Source organism: Crassostrea angulata, chromosome 8 (assembly GCF_025612915.1).
Source record: "Crassostrea angulata isolate pt1a10 chromosome 8, ASM2561291v2, whole genome shotgun sequence".
Classification (NCBI taxonomy): Eukaryota; Metazoa; Mollusca; class Bivalvia; order Ostreida; family Ostreidae; genus Magallana; species Magallana angulata.
Window position 1 is genome coordinate 10,809,077 of NC_069118.1, and position 17,119 is coordinate 10,826,195.

The window sequence follows — 17,119 nt, forward strand, 5'->3', positions numbered from 1 at the left end:
ATGATATTCAATAAAAACGCATATATATTCATTATTTTTTTAAACGCATCCAAAAAAAAAATGACAATGATTAAAGTGATTCAGACTTTTGTTGAAGTTTAATTCCCTTTTACAAGTTTACACCTACGTTTTATGTGCAATAGAAACCTGTGTCAGTGTATTGATGTGGAGCTTCCAATATTGTTTGGAATCTAAATTGAAATATTTTTTTCATGTGCATAACCATCATTTAAATGCATGATGAAACCATGAAAAATGTATTATCAGCTACATATGGAAGTTGTAAATACATTTTGTACTCTATATATATATATATTTATAGTTATATGTCCTGTATACTTTTTTTTCTATTGCGCACCTCCTCATTTTTAACAAAAAACACGTAACTTTTGTGCCAATTACCGAACAGACACGGAACTCTCGAGAACAATTGAGACTGGGTGTCACTAATTTTTTTTTAATTCACTTCTCAATTTTAGAAACTTATAACAAGTACAGAAGTAATAAACTTTTAAAACGTTTTTAAGGACAAATTTAAAGAAGGAAAATAAGTGAATTAAAGTCAACATAAGAGCATGCGTTGAAAAGCGTATTGTTAATTAAACAAATTCACGTTCTCTTATAATTTCGATTTTGTATATCACATAACAGGGGAAATCAGAAATTACAAATGATTTTGTGATTAAAAAAACAACATACAGTTCTAAACACTTTAGGTATACTTGTATACTAGCTATTTATGTTTGTTGTTCAACATCCTTATCGAGAACATTCTACTTTTATTGCGCAAGACGTCTAATGCTTCAACATTGTTACCATTTTGCCTTACTCTCAGCAACACATGATTTATTCTTGAAGCTATAAGTATGAATTTAAGATTTGCATGTAAACCGTCAGCACATTTTCTTAGAATTGTGACAATCTATGGACGGCAATCAAAGAATCGCAATATCGCTGGACTTTTTCGATAACATACGAACTAATTTTTTTTACCGAAATCTCTCTGAACAATGATTTTAGATATACACGTGTATGGAATTGCTGCGAATGAATGTATAAACTTATATATATACAAGTTCTTGATATGGTGTACTTAATATATTTAGATATCACTACAGCAAATCCAACATCCAAAAAAATAAAAAAATAAATACAAAATAAACCAACGGAAGGCAACTGTTGTATTATCCTCAAATATAGATCAAATGATTTTCTACTTTAAAAAAAAAGCAATCAGACCACCCATTATATAACTACACAGCAAAAATCATTCTAAAGTACAACTAAAAAAAGGGCAATCATAAAATAGCAAATGGTAATCAAAACCCATCAAATACGCAACCAAAATTAAGCAATTAGAAGGAACTAAACAACTCCTTGCAATCAAAACAACTACATTGAAACAATAAACAATACACACAACTAACAACACATCCTGACAACCTACTCAGTCTGACGTTTGGATGACAAAACCGACAACACAACCGGCCGGGTAATCGATCAAACAATAAAAATGTAACACAACTAAACAGGACCCCCGGACAACCCATTAACCATGAACCACAGCATCGACAACACAACCGGCCGGGTAATCGATCAACCCATAAAAACGTAACACAACCAAACAGGACCACCGGACAACCCATTAACCATGAACCACAACATCGACAACACAACCGGCCGGGTAATCGATCAACCCATAAAAACGTAACACAATCAAACAGGACCACCGGACAACCCATTAACCATGAACCACAAAATCGACAACATAACACATGCAGGTTATCAATATACTGGTGCTTCCTACAAACCTATCCAATGAACAACACAACCACCGATACAACAGAAAACCCGTTCAATCTGTATTACAGAATCACAACATGTCAATAACGCTACCACAAAACTAGATAACTAACTATAATTTTAAAACCAATATCAAACAAACAAAACTAAGATCAACAAAATCGACCAGTTGGACAACCGACTGCAAGTTCACTCAAAACACTACAAATCAGCAATGCAACCAGACAACCATTCATACCAGCAACCCCGCAACAAGATAACCATCGCGGCACACGACATATTTGGCTATGAACAATGATACAGAATCGTGCGCTGAGAGCATCTCTGTACGAGAAATATTTAATTTCTTCGGTGGACAGCTGTTCCATCATTGACTAAACCTTGGAGTAGGTTTGGGTACTTTTGCCTGTCGGTGACTCAGGGGGTATACTTTGATTTGCAATATGTGTACAAGGACGGACCGTGCAATATAACTGCTTCAAACCAAGGTGTTAAATACTCGAAAGAGAAGTGGAAAGGAAAAGCAAATAGAAAAAACACGGCTTTCTCTGCACAGGAAATTAAAATCGGCCATTAAACAGGAGCAGAATGTCAATTGGCTCTTTTATTTCTTTTTATTCTTTCAATTCTGTGGATTTTGAAAGGCTGTATGATTCTTATATTAGAAAAACTTAACACCCTTTTGGCATAATCCACAATCATAAATTGCGTCTGATATGAGTATGACTAAAAGCATTAAGATATATGCATTTGAAACTGGATTTGCACTGAAACAACACCTTAAAAATATAAAAAAAAAAAAACAAAAAAAACTTGAATTATGAAGAATATAAATCAAACAATCTAATATCTGAACAACTTTCTTTCCAAATATGAACACACAGAACTTTGCCAGTTCATAATAAATCTCCGACAATAGCTTTTAGTCTAATGAAATACTGAAAAACATTGTTAACACATGCGAAATTATGACATTATCACTCGTTTATTTCAAATTTCACTCAGTTTTTGTGAGTGTCATATTTAAGAAGCCGTATTTTTATTGTATTTTCCCTTTTGTTTGTAGGGAAAGTAAGACATCTAAAAATATTTATCCAAAAACTGGAATGCAGGTTACTTTGTATTTTGTGAAATAGAAGATGTTAATTATTCGACTGCATTACTTTATTTGCAAATTACCATTTTTAAGCACTGGGCCAAGTGTTGTGTTTCTTAGCAAATGACATAGGAAGAAGATTTATGGAGTGGTGCAGGGGATGATATTTAGTACATCTTTATTCTGATGTAACCGAAGATTCGGCAGAACATCGGCCATTGACAAGATACAAACAAGCAGTCAGAAGTGATTTATACTCAGACAGTCCATAAATTTAATTTCATACTACAAGTGGTAGATTTTCTTTCATTTTCACTTCAACAACCAATTACCGAATGATATAACTTATTTCACAGTTCGCCATAAGGTCGGACTACCTTAACTAGAAGTTCATCAAATGTTGAAAGTATTGTGATATCAACCCAGGTGCACGGAACTCTTTAATAACCGTATCCTCGTTGAGATGTTAAATATTTCACACACATTGATTTAAGGCGCACCCCTACCAAGGATTAAATAACCTGCCCAAATTCATCTCTCCCTCGTGGATTTAGTAACGAGGGTGTTGTGCTTTGCATCATCAAAATAGCTAGACACAACTTAAATGCACGTACATTTATGTGCAATTTTAAATAAATATTTCATATTAATGTTGAAAAATAATTAAGACATGATCCTCTATCAGTTTGACTAAATTATAAATTAAGTTCTATGCACTAATTGGTTCTATCAAGTTCCTATAATACTTTTTTGCGATGACACTGTAGAAACCGAGATTTTATTTCCGCGATGTTTTAACTTAATTTCCTCTTTGGCGGCAAACATGAAAGTCTCCCAGTATGTTTTAGCATGTATATATATAAGTATTCAGGATAATAACCGGGAAATTCAACTTAAAACACTTCCTTTATGCGATCAGTACCAAACATATACTGATATGAAAGTTCTTTTACATACCAAAATATACCGTTTTATTGTTAATATATTTTCAGCACGAAAATGTTGTGGATACATCGACTGGTTTACACGCGCGTCAGTTTATTTATCTTGGTGGGGTGTTGGTTATAGGGTATATAAATAGGTGTTTAATTTTATCTAGTTAATTGTGAGATATCGAATTAACAACAATTTACACTATCATAATTAAAATTGATTTTAATTTTCCCCTAAACGTTATGACAAGAGGGACGATACACCAGAAAACAAGCGCCAAACCACTAGGCTATTTTTTTTTTTTACCAAATCATTACTGAATTAATCATATCATACAGCATACAACTATTTTTCACATAAACGGATTGCTTACAAAAAAATATGACACAAAGCGACTTCATCTTGGGAATTAATTGATCCCAGTTTTAATTGGCTCACAGAAAACAGGCCTGGTCGCCCATCTTCTCAAAGGTCTTTGTGTCTTTCTTATGGTTAAACCTCTCCAATTAAAAATTTCCCTAGATCTCTGTATTTATCAACCACTTAACGAAGAGCTAGCTCGATCGGGTTTTGTAATATTACGCACATACTCATACCGTCTTCTTCGGCGATACCTATAGTCAACTTTCAAAAGCTTTGAATCGCAGACGTTCGAAAAACGATTTTTTTTTTGAAATTGATGAACAGAGAAACAAATTTAAAGTAAATATTGAGAAAATCGACAGCTAGTTGTGAATCACTTGCACTCTTTATACTCGGCATAAAGGCGTTTTCAGAGAGCAATTTTCACTTTAACTTGCACCTAATGGTACTAAACATTTGGTTTTGACGCTGGCGCTTTGAGTCAGTCACAAATATTGGTCAAATATTTCCCCGCCATTTCATCAATCACAGAAACGCTTGAGTCCGCGACATTTCAAAAAATTCTTAATCTAATGAATACTTGTTATACTATGTCATCTAGAAAATTCTACTGGATAAATAAAAACCCGATTAATTGAAAAAGTTTTGACCCGTCGGAAGGAGAATCTGTTTTTAAAAAGGTCATTCCGAATTCCGGTCGTGATGGGAGACATTAAGGAGCCCCATCGCGAGGGTCGGCGCGGTGCATGATGGGATGCGGGCCCAGACAAAACCGATCAGGACCCACTTACAATAACAAACGGTGCCTTCCTCTTCTGTGTATGTTAGAACACCTTGATTCAATTCTTGTGCAACTTAAAAATAATCAATTATACACTGGTGTTAATAATTGAAAATCTAATAAAGAAAACCCCCGCACACACTGAAAATACACTCCATTTTACGATTCCCTTTAGAAAAATAGAAAGGTCCAATACATAAAGGTTATACACACCATGAAATATGAATTACATTTTTAGTTTATGTACAATTTTTATTATCTATATATGACTTTAATTCTTCCCTTATACTACTGTATTTGATCATTTACATGTTGATCAGATATGCATCCAATACCTTTCAATCTAATCTATAGGAAATTTGGCTCGAGTTTTATCAAGATCTGATGAGATTTGGGCTTGTGTCAGGCTTAGCTGTTCTATAAGTACTCGTATCAACAAATATCCCCATATACCGTGTTCTTGATCCGAATTTGCTCCAAAATCCGCCACTTAGCGTACTCAAACATTTCACGCGGCGAAAAACAACAGTCAACCGGATTAGAATCGAAAAATCTTAATTGAAAAGTTGTAAATGAGAGCTCTTGAATCTAAATACCCCTTGCTTTTACTGAAAACATATGGAAATATACAGCTTCTCATACCAGGTGCGTTTATGTAATGGATTAGCGATCGAACACCCGGAACAAAAGCCAAGGAACGGGGTACTCCCAGTACAAACAGACGGGCAGGTCGGTACAAAGGCGGGTTCTTTGTGCCCTACTGGGCGGTAAATACGGATGTATTTTGGTTCACTTTCAGCAAATCAATATATACCTACAAAGATTTGAGTATACATATATATACGTATATCTATGTCCTACTTACAGAGCCAGCCAGCACCTCGCTATTGTCCGTGCTGTAGATATGTGTGTCAAAATTGTTACTCAGAGGCAGGGATTTGTTTGACTAGGTTATTAATCATCGCAACAATCCTTTATATATCACGTTAAGTATATTTTGAATAAAGAAAAAAATCAAGGAGGTTTATGCATTTTTTCTTCAAAATATGTATATACTAGTATTTGATCACGTTGATTTATTATCTATTTCTGTTTTAAGTGCGGTCCACTACCTATAACATATTAAACTGAATTCAACAGTCGTATATTTCACTTAAATTATACTATGCAGGAAAGTGTATGTTTAGTAAATACATAAAGTAGTCAATATAATTATTGTCTCAATTTTCACGTATATAGCTGGTACACATAGAATATTTAAAGTAATATCATTATTTTCAAAATTAAACAATTTTGATTCTTTGCGGGAAAAAAATCTGCACGAATCTTTATTTTTCATTTGAATCTGTATACTCAGTAAAATGGCAAAATTAAAAAAAAAATGATTAAAATCTTACTTAAGTTTTTGATAATTTTTAAAAAGTGTTTTGTGTTGATTTGATTGAAGGAAATGTCTCCCGAATATAGCAAATATTTTCTTTAAATATTTTTACGACGGAGCAACCTTGTAAAAATGTATTAGTAACATAGCAACAGGTTTACAATGCACAGAAGATTAATGTAATCCAAAAGAAGGAAATTGTTTAAACACCTTTCTACTACATACATATTCAGGCAGGGGAACACTTGAAATATTTGAGCACGGACATGCTACTTGAAATGTGAGAAAGTGTCCAATTGAGTCCACACAAGAGGTTGTACCCGGTGTGAAGTGATCACGTGGCAGTTCCGATCCCGACATAATTGAAAGGGACAAGGGTCATCGTTTTAAAATTTTTCTCAAGCAGGTTCATTTTGAACAAAAATTGAAAAATCGGTTTATGAAATAAGATTTAAAAAAAGGATATTGAATGATATTTTTTTTTATATGAAAGAGCGATTGATTTAACAACTGTGAATTTTTCAATTAAAATTTGCAATATAAAAAGCAAGTTTCAATTAACTTTGATATCCTTTTTAAATAAATGAAAGAAGATGGGCTGGATTCAAGGAACAAACTTTTAATGTCCTTAAAACTGTTCGACTTTAAACACTTAAAAGTGTTGTTAAGTAGAAAACTAACAAATTAACTTATTGATACAGTAAGACCAAGGTTTTCTTTTTCTTTTTTATCTGTTTACAAGGCATATCAAATCTATAACTGACACCCCATTTTAATTACCTGCTATTTCTAGGATCAATATCAACGTAACACGGCATTTAATAAAAAATTAATCATCTACTTCAAAAATGATAAGAAGCTATCTATATGCTTTGAACAAAAAGTATGAAATGTTAATAAGAGGTAAACTTGAGAAACAAGAAAAGATTGGGGTAAATCAATCGCCGAGCGATCCAACATTGCTATCTGGCGGTCGTCCAGATAGAAGCCTATAGAAAAGACTTTAATCTCAATCCGTTCACGATTGGGCCAGAACATGGCGTCGTTTTCACACCTGGGTCGCACAATGTCAACAATTTGAGACTGAATTAATAAGACGTATTGTTCAAATGATTCAAACTTTTCAAAGATTTAACAGCTCCTAATTCAAATTCCCCGTATTGAAATCTCGTGTTGACACTAGGGATTCCTTTTGAGGATTGCAGAAAGAGATTTCTCTTTATTTCATTTTGCAGAGGGAAGATAAAAAAGGAAAGAAATTGAATTTGTTGAAAAAGCAATTAAACAGAATGTTGAGAATTTTTGGATGAGTCGCGTTGAGCAGATTACGGACACTGAAGCACTCCACCAAGACACTCTAACACGTGTTTAAGATGGGTCCAATTAGAGGCACACCAATTTCGTAATTTATCCATATGTACCTTTATATTATCAAGGACAGCTGTAACCCCACGCTGAATTTCCTCAGTATAGGAATGCATGCATGATGTTACTTAATTTATGAATCATAAACTGACTTTATATGAAATAAAAACCTCATTACGAAAGGTGTGTGAATGCAATACAAGAATACAGTAACCAAAAGTTACAAGTTAAACACGCGATCTAGAGAGAATTCTTTCGTGGACTGTGCACAAAGTTTGGTAGTGCTATACGTGTTTGACTTAAATTAATGATTGAAGCTGAATAGTGTATTGAATTCACATGACGTTGCCGTTTTCTGACCAACTGTAAGATGTGGATTGTGTATTTAATCGATATCATTCACCACCACCCCGAGTATCATTGTATAGGCGCGTGTAATATATGACATGCGCTGATCCAGAATTTTGTACAGGGGTTCGAGGGATGAATATTATGTCAGGGGAAAGTCCGAGGCTTTTTTGGTAATTCTACTAGTTTTAGATTTTCCGAGGGAGGATCCCGGCCTCCCCATCTATATCCGCGCACGCTGTCATTTAAAGCGTTGTCTATATCATCGTTGAACCCAAAGAAAGACAACTCCTAAAGGAATGACAATACCTGTATATCTTTAAACATAAATAAAGAAGAAAAAAAAAGAACATATTTTGTAAATTAAGTAAATAAAATCAATCCTGAGTAAATTTTATTTTCCTTAAGTTTCTAATAAACGGTCTTTAGTATTTGGCACACAAGTTAAATCCCCCGCCTCCAAGACCCGCAGTTAATGATAAAAAAAATTAAAATACGTATGTCTTTTTTGTCTTTTATCGCGACAATGTTTTGTGCAAGTTTCATCCTAGATCTACTATAGTATTGTGTCCCGACGTCAAAGCGGGACGAGGATCTCGAAATAATATATTTTTTTTTACTATAGAACTGCTGAAACGCTCACAGTTGTGTAAAAAAGGGACTAGGACTTAAGTTTATTATTACATGTATTTCTTTCTTTTTTTTTTTTTACTAATAAAAGCAAAGGAACCAGTACATAATATGTACTTATTATACACGACCAAACATCAACGGCTGACTATTTTTTTTATTTGAACATATTTACTGTAATAAATTGATACAAATGGATTGGGCACAAGTTATAAAAACTTAATCTGCCCTCTCCCTAGTCTAAAATCGGCACAGAAAGACTGCCAGAGACTTTTCAAGTTGCATTTGACTCTTAGGTTGCAATAACGCAAGTTTAGTTCACAAAAATATGAAGAATGGAGAAAATATGTAACTGTTTGCTTCCAGAATTGATAACAAAATATGTATGAGAAATAAAGAAATCATGTTTTTCGATGTTTAAAATGTTAAGCCTATATAATGGCACAAGAAAACCATTATAATGACGTTGCGATAAGTCTATGGGTGCCCTAGGTCAATGGACATACGCAATGTTGACAACTTACCAGGAATAATATAATGATGCCATTTTCTGATCTAGAATATGCATCATAAATACCATTTTTGTAAATTTTCAAGATATGATTTGTTCTTCTTGTTGAGAAAGAAAAAAGAGGACAGAACAATGTCTTTCAGACCAGCCCTGATGGTACATGTAGTACACAGAGAATTTTTAGTTAGTCATATGAGAAAAAAAAGGACCCTATTTTTTCGATGGTCTTTCACCCTTTCTTTATTTACATTATATGTCATTCAAACACAATCACTCTGAAATTCATACTGTGTACAATATTTTCTACAGTCACATTAAACCATACTGTAGTATCACATGATTCTATTGGTACTTTGTTTAGACAATGTCTGTATCGACTGTAATACATCAATAATTTTAAAAGACATCCACTTTTATTCTCTCTTCAGTCATCAGGAATCTTTCTTTGTTTTACTGTCATCTTTACTGGCATTTTCTTTCTCCAAAAGCTCATACTAGAAATGAAATGCACATTTAATTGAGGCCTAGGTATTCACTGATCAAATAAGACGTCCCTATGATATTTCTTTTAAGATAATTGATTTAAAAGAACAAGTGGTTCATGAACTTAACAATCATGTAAGTATAAAACAGTCAAGTGAAAATTTATAGAAATGCATTTGCAAATACATACAATACTGTTATGTGCATTATTAATGGACAGTAAATTGTAAGGTTTACAATTCTGAGTAATATTCTGCAACTTGTACAATTTCTAAAACATTGAGGAAGGGGGAACTAGTATTGTGATAACTTATAAAGGAACTGTCAGAGATATTATCAGATTAGTCATATTGCATGAATAAAATTGTGTATGTTTATGAGGGTGACTGATGAGTATTTAAGATATTTGAAATTTTCAAAAAGGTGGGTGTGGGGCTATTGTTGAAGATTGATAAAACAGATATGCCAAATATTTGGAATGTACTTCACTATAGTATTCTTTACTAGGAAACTAGAACAGAATACACAGAATAAACATTTTTTCTAAGGACGTGTTTTGTGAAGGGTTTGTTCAAACATAAATATATTAGGTCCATCTTTTCCAATTCAGACCAAATGGGTCATGAGTTTTCAAATTTGGTAAAGATTTCCTTGGTTATTCTAACATTTCCATTAGTTTGCCTCCTAGATTTCATCTTTTATTGAAATTAAAATTAGTTTAAAACTATAACAGATGACCCACAAACAAAATATAACAATTACCAAGAACAGTTATTCAGATGACAAAAAAAATAAGAATTCCAAAACTCTTACAGTGTCATATACAATGAAAGAAATACAGAGCAAGCCCACATACCCCATGCTCCCTCATTACTTGACAACTAAAAACGTAATGAATGGCAGGGTATGCATTAAACACACAAAATAATTCAACAAAGGGGCATAACTCCCCCCCCAAAAATCATCCCATCTTAACTTCAACCAAATGCCAGTTCTTTTCTAAATTGAAAGAGCCAAAATTCCTTGAAAAATAATGGAACTGGATTATTTCAAAAAATTCTGTGCAGTGGTTTAAGGGGAGTTTCCTTTCAAAAAACAGGACTGATGGACTGACTGATGATTGGGTCAAAAACATTATACCTCCTCAACAAATTGCCCAGGGTATAATTACAACAGATGTAGCTACAATTGAGAAGTGTCTGATGGATTTTCTCACCCCAATTTCCAGCCTCCTTCTGACATCCTCCCAATGGAAAATATCCTGTGTCATCCCATATTGTTTTAAAAATAAATAAAATGCTCCTCCATACACCAGCCTAGAACAAAGTTATGAAATCGATCAAAATTGATTATTGTATAAGTTCATCACTGTACATGTAACTTGAAATGAAAAACACACATTAAGACTGGAAGTTTTGATAAAACCTTTAAATTTCTATTAGAAAAATAGTATCATTCTTTTTTCTTAAAAATAGCAATGATATAATATCAATATAATTACTTTAAAGGTGTTTCTTTTTTTTAAAGAAAAAATAAGATGTAAAAAAAAACCTTTTTGTAACATTACTGGTGGTGAAAAGTTTCTTTTCAGAGAGAATAGGAAGCTTGATCAAAGATCGGGTAATCAGCTTACCCAATAAACCCGGCTACAGTTCCCCCTGCAATCATGGCCCTGGTACCATCTACAAACTTGTTCAGGGCACCTGCTACCGCTGCAAATAGATGCGTTATAAAACAGCCTCAAGATTATGATACTAGAAAATGAGGATTAAGATAAGCTAAAATGAATTTCAATGTATAGATAATTCAATAATGGATCCATAATATATTTTAAAACTTTTTACAGAAAAATCTCTGTCAATTGAGTCATTGTTTTGTTTTTATAACATTTTGTTGACAATTTCACTCTAATATATATATTCTTAACAAAGACACAAGACTTACCTCCCCCTGCTGCGTAATACAGTGGACTGGATTTATTGTGGTACGTTGCTAAACTCTGGTTTACCAACCTACAACAAAATTAATTCCTCGTGTCATAAAGTAACTGTGTATATAAGTATTGTTCATCAGCTTATTCAGTGCATCCAACTGAAATTAAACTCAGCATCCAAAATGCTGGAAGTATCTGACGAATTGATCCATAAATATATTCCTTTTCTCGGAATGATTTGAGACACGTTATATTTCATGAACACGTCAATGTGATGAAAATAAAATCTTTGATCTGCTTTGACAAATTTGATATCTGGTGACATTGAATTTGTCGGAGCGAATTGAAGATCTGACAATGTAGCTGCATTGAATTTGTCGGAGCAGATCAAAGATCGGATTTTAATCAGATTGATGTACATGTTCAATTTTTAGGAAAAACACATTTACATAAGATAAATTTAAATACAGCGTTTTGCATATGCATCAGCCATCTAATATTATTTTAAACAACCTTACATTCTGCACTTAGATATTGACTATTAATACATTTTCACAAGCAACATGTTGAAACAGAAAGCAAATTAAATATCCAAATATAATCCAATCTTTTTTTGATCAATCAAGTTGCATATTACAATTAAATGATAATCATTTCTATCAAAATCATTTGTTTTCCCTCGGACTGAAATGAATATACTGGGTTGATCAATCAGCTTCGCCTCGCCATCTTTGAGATTGATCAACCTTATATATTTCTGTAGTCAGTCTGTAACAAACTTCATAAGTAATAACATTATATAGCCAATTAAACATGAATATATAATATAAACAAACAATCTTTATATATGTCTAATTTAATTAGCTTTTAATTTGATTTCAATTAAGCTGAACATATGAATGATAAAATTTTTCCTTCTAATGAAATTAATGTAACATTGATTTCATTAAATACTTACAGAATACATGTAAAAAATCCACCAAATTTGAATCCAGCTTTAAATGCTGTTCTAAATAAGTCTAATAGGAGAATGTCATATTTATACATCTGAAAAATGAAAAATGTAATGTAATTAAGGTTCATGTATATATGCAATTTCAAAAAAATATTTTTTAAGTATAGTGATACATCTACCTTCATGCATAGGTTAATACATGTAAAAGCATATAGAAACCATCAGATAAAACACTATTTAATCCCAACAAAGTTCAACTTTCTAAATATATATATTGGTATTTTTTCTGCTTTTACATTAATTTGATCATGTAACAACCAAGTCCATATTGAGTAGAACTTTTTAACACTGCTATCTAATACTTATTCACTTACCTAAGAGAAAGACAAATCATTCAGAATCATTAACATAATTGTGTTTTTATGAATAGAATATTAAGGTAACTCCATACTCGTAAAATTCTCTGAGGAAAGTTGAAAAACTGAACTGATTTCAACTTAATAGACTTAAATGTCATTAATTGTTAGAAAAAATATACATGTCATCACACTTTTTGAGATGCCAGATAAACATAAACTAAAGCATATTTTAGCATCAGAAAACTGTATTTTTTTTGTTAAAAGTAAAATCTTGTAGGCAGAAATTTGTTTTTCTTGTTTAATTTTAATGTTAACTTTATCAGAAAACTAAAATTACAAAAATATTTTAAAATTAATCGTTGGAATAAGAAAAACTATAGGATTTAAACATACAACTACGAGAAAAGTCAGAAAAAGAGTTATTTCCCCTTTGCATGGATAAGATGTATAAAAATTTGGAAATTTAGGATAAAATAAAGTGCGAAAATATCTTGAACCTACCAATACTTCTAATTACATCTATGTGATTATATTCACATAAAATAAATAAAACTACCTTGCACAATTTTTAAAGAATTCAAAGTTTTACAAAAAAGTGTGACATCACAGAACACTGGATCTACTTTAAATGCAACGTTGAAAGAAAAGTGCATGCAGTTATCATTATAACTTCATTAAAAAGTTCACGCAAAATTGAACATTCTTGGTATTCTATAGGTTCATTAAAGAAAACATATTTGCAAATGTAAATATGTTTATGTATTAAGTACATGGATAAGCACATTGATAGATGTTTGGATATAGGTGATCACTTACTCTTGCCATTCTCAGATTCTTCCTTTGAAATTTCACTAGTCCTCTTTCTGGACTTTTCAAGAAGTCAAATTTAGCACTGGGGTATCTTAGACCCGCTATTATCATACCAGAGAAGAGTGTCACAGGTGCTGTCAAGCTGAGCACATTGTGCAAGTCTGCACTTATCACTGACATTGGTCTAAATAAGAATAAAATTGAAACAAATTACATATATGCAAAAATATACATGTAATATACACATTGCTATTTTCACATCATTGTTGTTTTTCTATATCTTTTTATTCATTTTTTTTCACAAATAAACCATTGATAGCATATGCTCTTAATGTGTACTTTGATTGGTCCATAAATTTGTTAATATAGAGGGAAATCTTAAATAAGCGTATATTCAATAAGCTAAATCCTAAATTATGGAATTTGTTAAAATTGACATCTGTTCAGTACACATCCTCAAAAATATATTTCAAATGTTAGACAAAGCATTCCACTGTAGAAAATCATGGCAAAACATCAGTCATTTTTCATTCAAAACCAAACAAATCCTAAAATAAGAACGTATGTACATGTTTATAGTATTACATACTGATATGAATACATGTGTTTTAGCCTGCCTAATCCAGTTTCTTTAGCTATAAATCTATCGACTTCCTCCTTAGATATTGGGGAATCTTGGCCTTTAGATATTGGCAAAAAAAGTGATAGGGTATCTGTATCATTTTCTTGTGGGGTTTTATTCCAAAATCCTCGAATGCTTGAAAATAAACCATTTTTTTCCACTGGTGCCTCATTGGAAGTGGTGGTGTTTTCCATTGTCTGCTTATCATCCGATGACATAACCTATAATCTACAAGGAAATCAAATACTGGTACTTGGTCTGTACAGTACTCACCAGAAAGCATGAAACTTCATACTGGGCACTTTTTTGTTGCCCTTATCCCCAGTCAACATTTGCTATCAAAAGCTTAGCTCTATGTATCAGGGTTGGTATAATAAATTGCATAATTTGAACTGCAGTAGATTGTGAAACAGGCTTTATTTATATTGTCTGCAAAATTAAATATCATCAACCTAATCTTTATACATATAAGTAATATAAAAAGTAGTGGAATAAATACAACAATCTTTTTCATTTCAAAATGTAATATCATGTGGATCTATTTTTGTGAAAAGGTGAAGCTAGCTGCAGAACTGTAGCTCTCCGGGAAAAAAAATATTGACAGACCGGAGAGCTACAGGGCCACCCATTGAAAAAATTGTATATTTATTGCGCAGAAAAAAGTGCGCTAGTTTTCGACTAATTTACCTTATTTATACGCAAATTCTGTGAAAACAATTAGTACCATTAAATTCTTCATGCAATATACTACTGATATCATCTCTTTATTTGCCACAGACTTTCTCCCAAACACGCTACCGACCTCGGAAAATCAAGTATGTTGAATTTACATCGAGATCGAGAGTCGCCATTTTTACATGTAAACAAAGTGCACCACATGAATTTACGGGACTGGTGATGGTGTTTAAAAGACTATCCGAGGCAAGTGAAGAGACGATATCAATAGTAAATTGCATGAAGAATTTAATGGTACTAATTGTTTTCACAGAATTTGCGTATAAATAAAGTAAATTAGTTGAAAACTAGCGCATGTTTTTCTGCGCAATAAATATACAATTTTTTCAATGGGTGGCCCTGTAGCTCTCCGGTCTGTCAATATTTTTTTCCCCGGAGAGCTACAGTTCTGCAGCTAAGGTGAAGCGAGCTATAATGGCCAGTGTGGAAGAAAAAAAAACAAGCTAAAGCTAAACATTTAAGAATTTTTTTTTTACTGTATTCAAAATTCTTTAACTCTCGCATAGTCCTATGGAATTCATGGTTCTGTAAAGTTTGTCAAATTACTTGTTTTGAGAATTGCATAAGCTTTAGTTAGAACCAATTACAACGCCTTTGTATATTATCAGAGACATAAATATTATGTTATTTATGTCTCTGATTTTATTGAGAAATGTAAACAAAGAAATTGTTTTATGTATAACATCACAGTGAACTTACGTGTGTAATATTTCCAGTGTTACATGTACAGGTTAACCAAGCATGTGTATTTAAGTTTTTGAGAATTTAAGAGAAGGCATTGGGGGTGGGGACACAATTGCGTATAGTGGAATCTAATTGACAAGGGGTGTTATCTGCAGTTCTTGCAGCGCTCGCACCAACAGTTACACCGAAAAACATATAACAAATATGCGTGTTCATGATCCTACCTGATTTAAGCCGTGCAATTATCATTCATACTGAGAGTGAAAGTTTATTACACTGCACCGTATGAGAAAATTGGTATTTCATTTCATTGGGTTTTAATTTCGTTATCACTGTATTACCCTAATGGGATTTAAAATCACATGTGAAAGTTTCGTTATTTGCAAGGACAAGACTCAATGTTGAATATACTTTTACCATTATAATCAAAAGTAAGCCAACAAAAAACGTTTAAGAAACTAAGATTCTCAAATTATAATTTTCGATCCAAATCACAAACATAACCCGGAATAATAATAAAAAAAAATCCAACTATCTATCAAGTAAAGTAATAAACAAAAGAGTCACACTTAAATATTTACATTATTATCATAGTCCAAAGTTAAACAGTCCTTTATTTTTCTTCCTTAAGGAAACAAAAGCGAAATTTTCTTTTATACATACTAAAATTTAGTTTGTACAGGGACGTATATACTAACGTTAGTATATACGTCCCTGGTTTGTACATGTACCGTTGATTTCTATGCCATAGGCGTCGGAACCGGGGGGGGGGGGGCTTAGTCCTCCACTTGTTTTTGCAAAGTTAGACCTAACCATTAGGCACATAGCATCATAGAGGGTTCAGCCCCCCCCCCCCCCCCACCTTCTCGCAGCAAAGATAATTGTTCCTAAATATATCTCGAAAGAGTGGGAAGTTGTAGTCATAGGTATACTAGCCTCCCCCCCCCCCCCCCCACGGATTAGGATTTTCATGATTTTGGGAATTAGTTTTTTTTCTCAATATTTCTAGGATTAGTCTAGCCCCCCCCCCCCCACTTTCAATTTGCTTCCGACGCCAGTGTATGGTAAGATCTATCGGATAAACCCAATATTTTCAACAAAATTCAAGGGGCGAGGGGATTGTGGGGGGAGCTATTTGACATGAAAATAAAAGAAAATATTTTGTGTCGCCCATGATACCATGTTATCCGTAAAATCACGATGTTACTAAATTACTGAAGTTTTTATATTCTCCCTCCTTCTCAAGATATAACCAACAAACCGACCAAAATAAATTCCTCTCAATAAACGAAGGTATAGAAAAAAGGGAAAGAATACATATTAACTA

General features: G+C 32.8%; 1 protein-coding gene across 1 annotated transcript; it reads right to left on the reverse strand.

Moving 5' to 3' along the window:
• Positions 1–9,424: 9,424 nt before the first annotated feature.
• On the reverse strand, positions 9,425–16,191 carry LOC128158733 (complex I assembly factor TIMMDC1, mitochondrial-like). Its single transcript, XM_052821682.1, has 8 exons — positions 16,017–16,191; positions 14,341–14,601; positions 13,758–13,935; positions 12,586–12,674; positions 11,639–11,706; positions 11,328–11,406; positions 10,911–11,010; positions 9,425–9,705 (listed from the first exon to the last, which is right to left on the reverse strand). The coding sequence occupies exons 2-8, from the start codon at positions 14,589–14,591 to the stop codon at positions 9,643–9,645; spliced, it is 828 nt and encodes a 275-aa protein (XP_052677642.1). The 5' UTR covers positions 14,592–14,601; positions 16,017–16,191; the 3' UTR covers positions 9,425–9,642.
• Positions 16,192–17,119: the final 928 nt, after the last annotated feature.

Bases quoted from the DNA above. Each gene is read 5' to 3' on its own strand.
- LOC128158733 (XM_052821682.1), bottom strand. From the start codon at position 14,591: ATGTCATCGGATGATAAGCAGACAATGGAAAACACCACCACTTCCAAT. The intron at 11,707-12,585 runs GTAAGTATTTAA...ATTTTGTTGTAG, and splicing joins GGATTTTTTACATGTATTCT to GTTGGTAAACCAGAGTTTAG. The intron at 11,011-11,327 runs GTAAGCTGATTA...ACTTTGTTCTAG, and splicing joins ACTGTAGCCGGGTTTATTGG to GCTGGTGTATGGAGGAGCAT.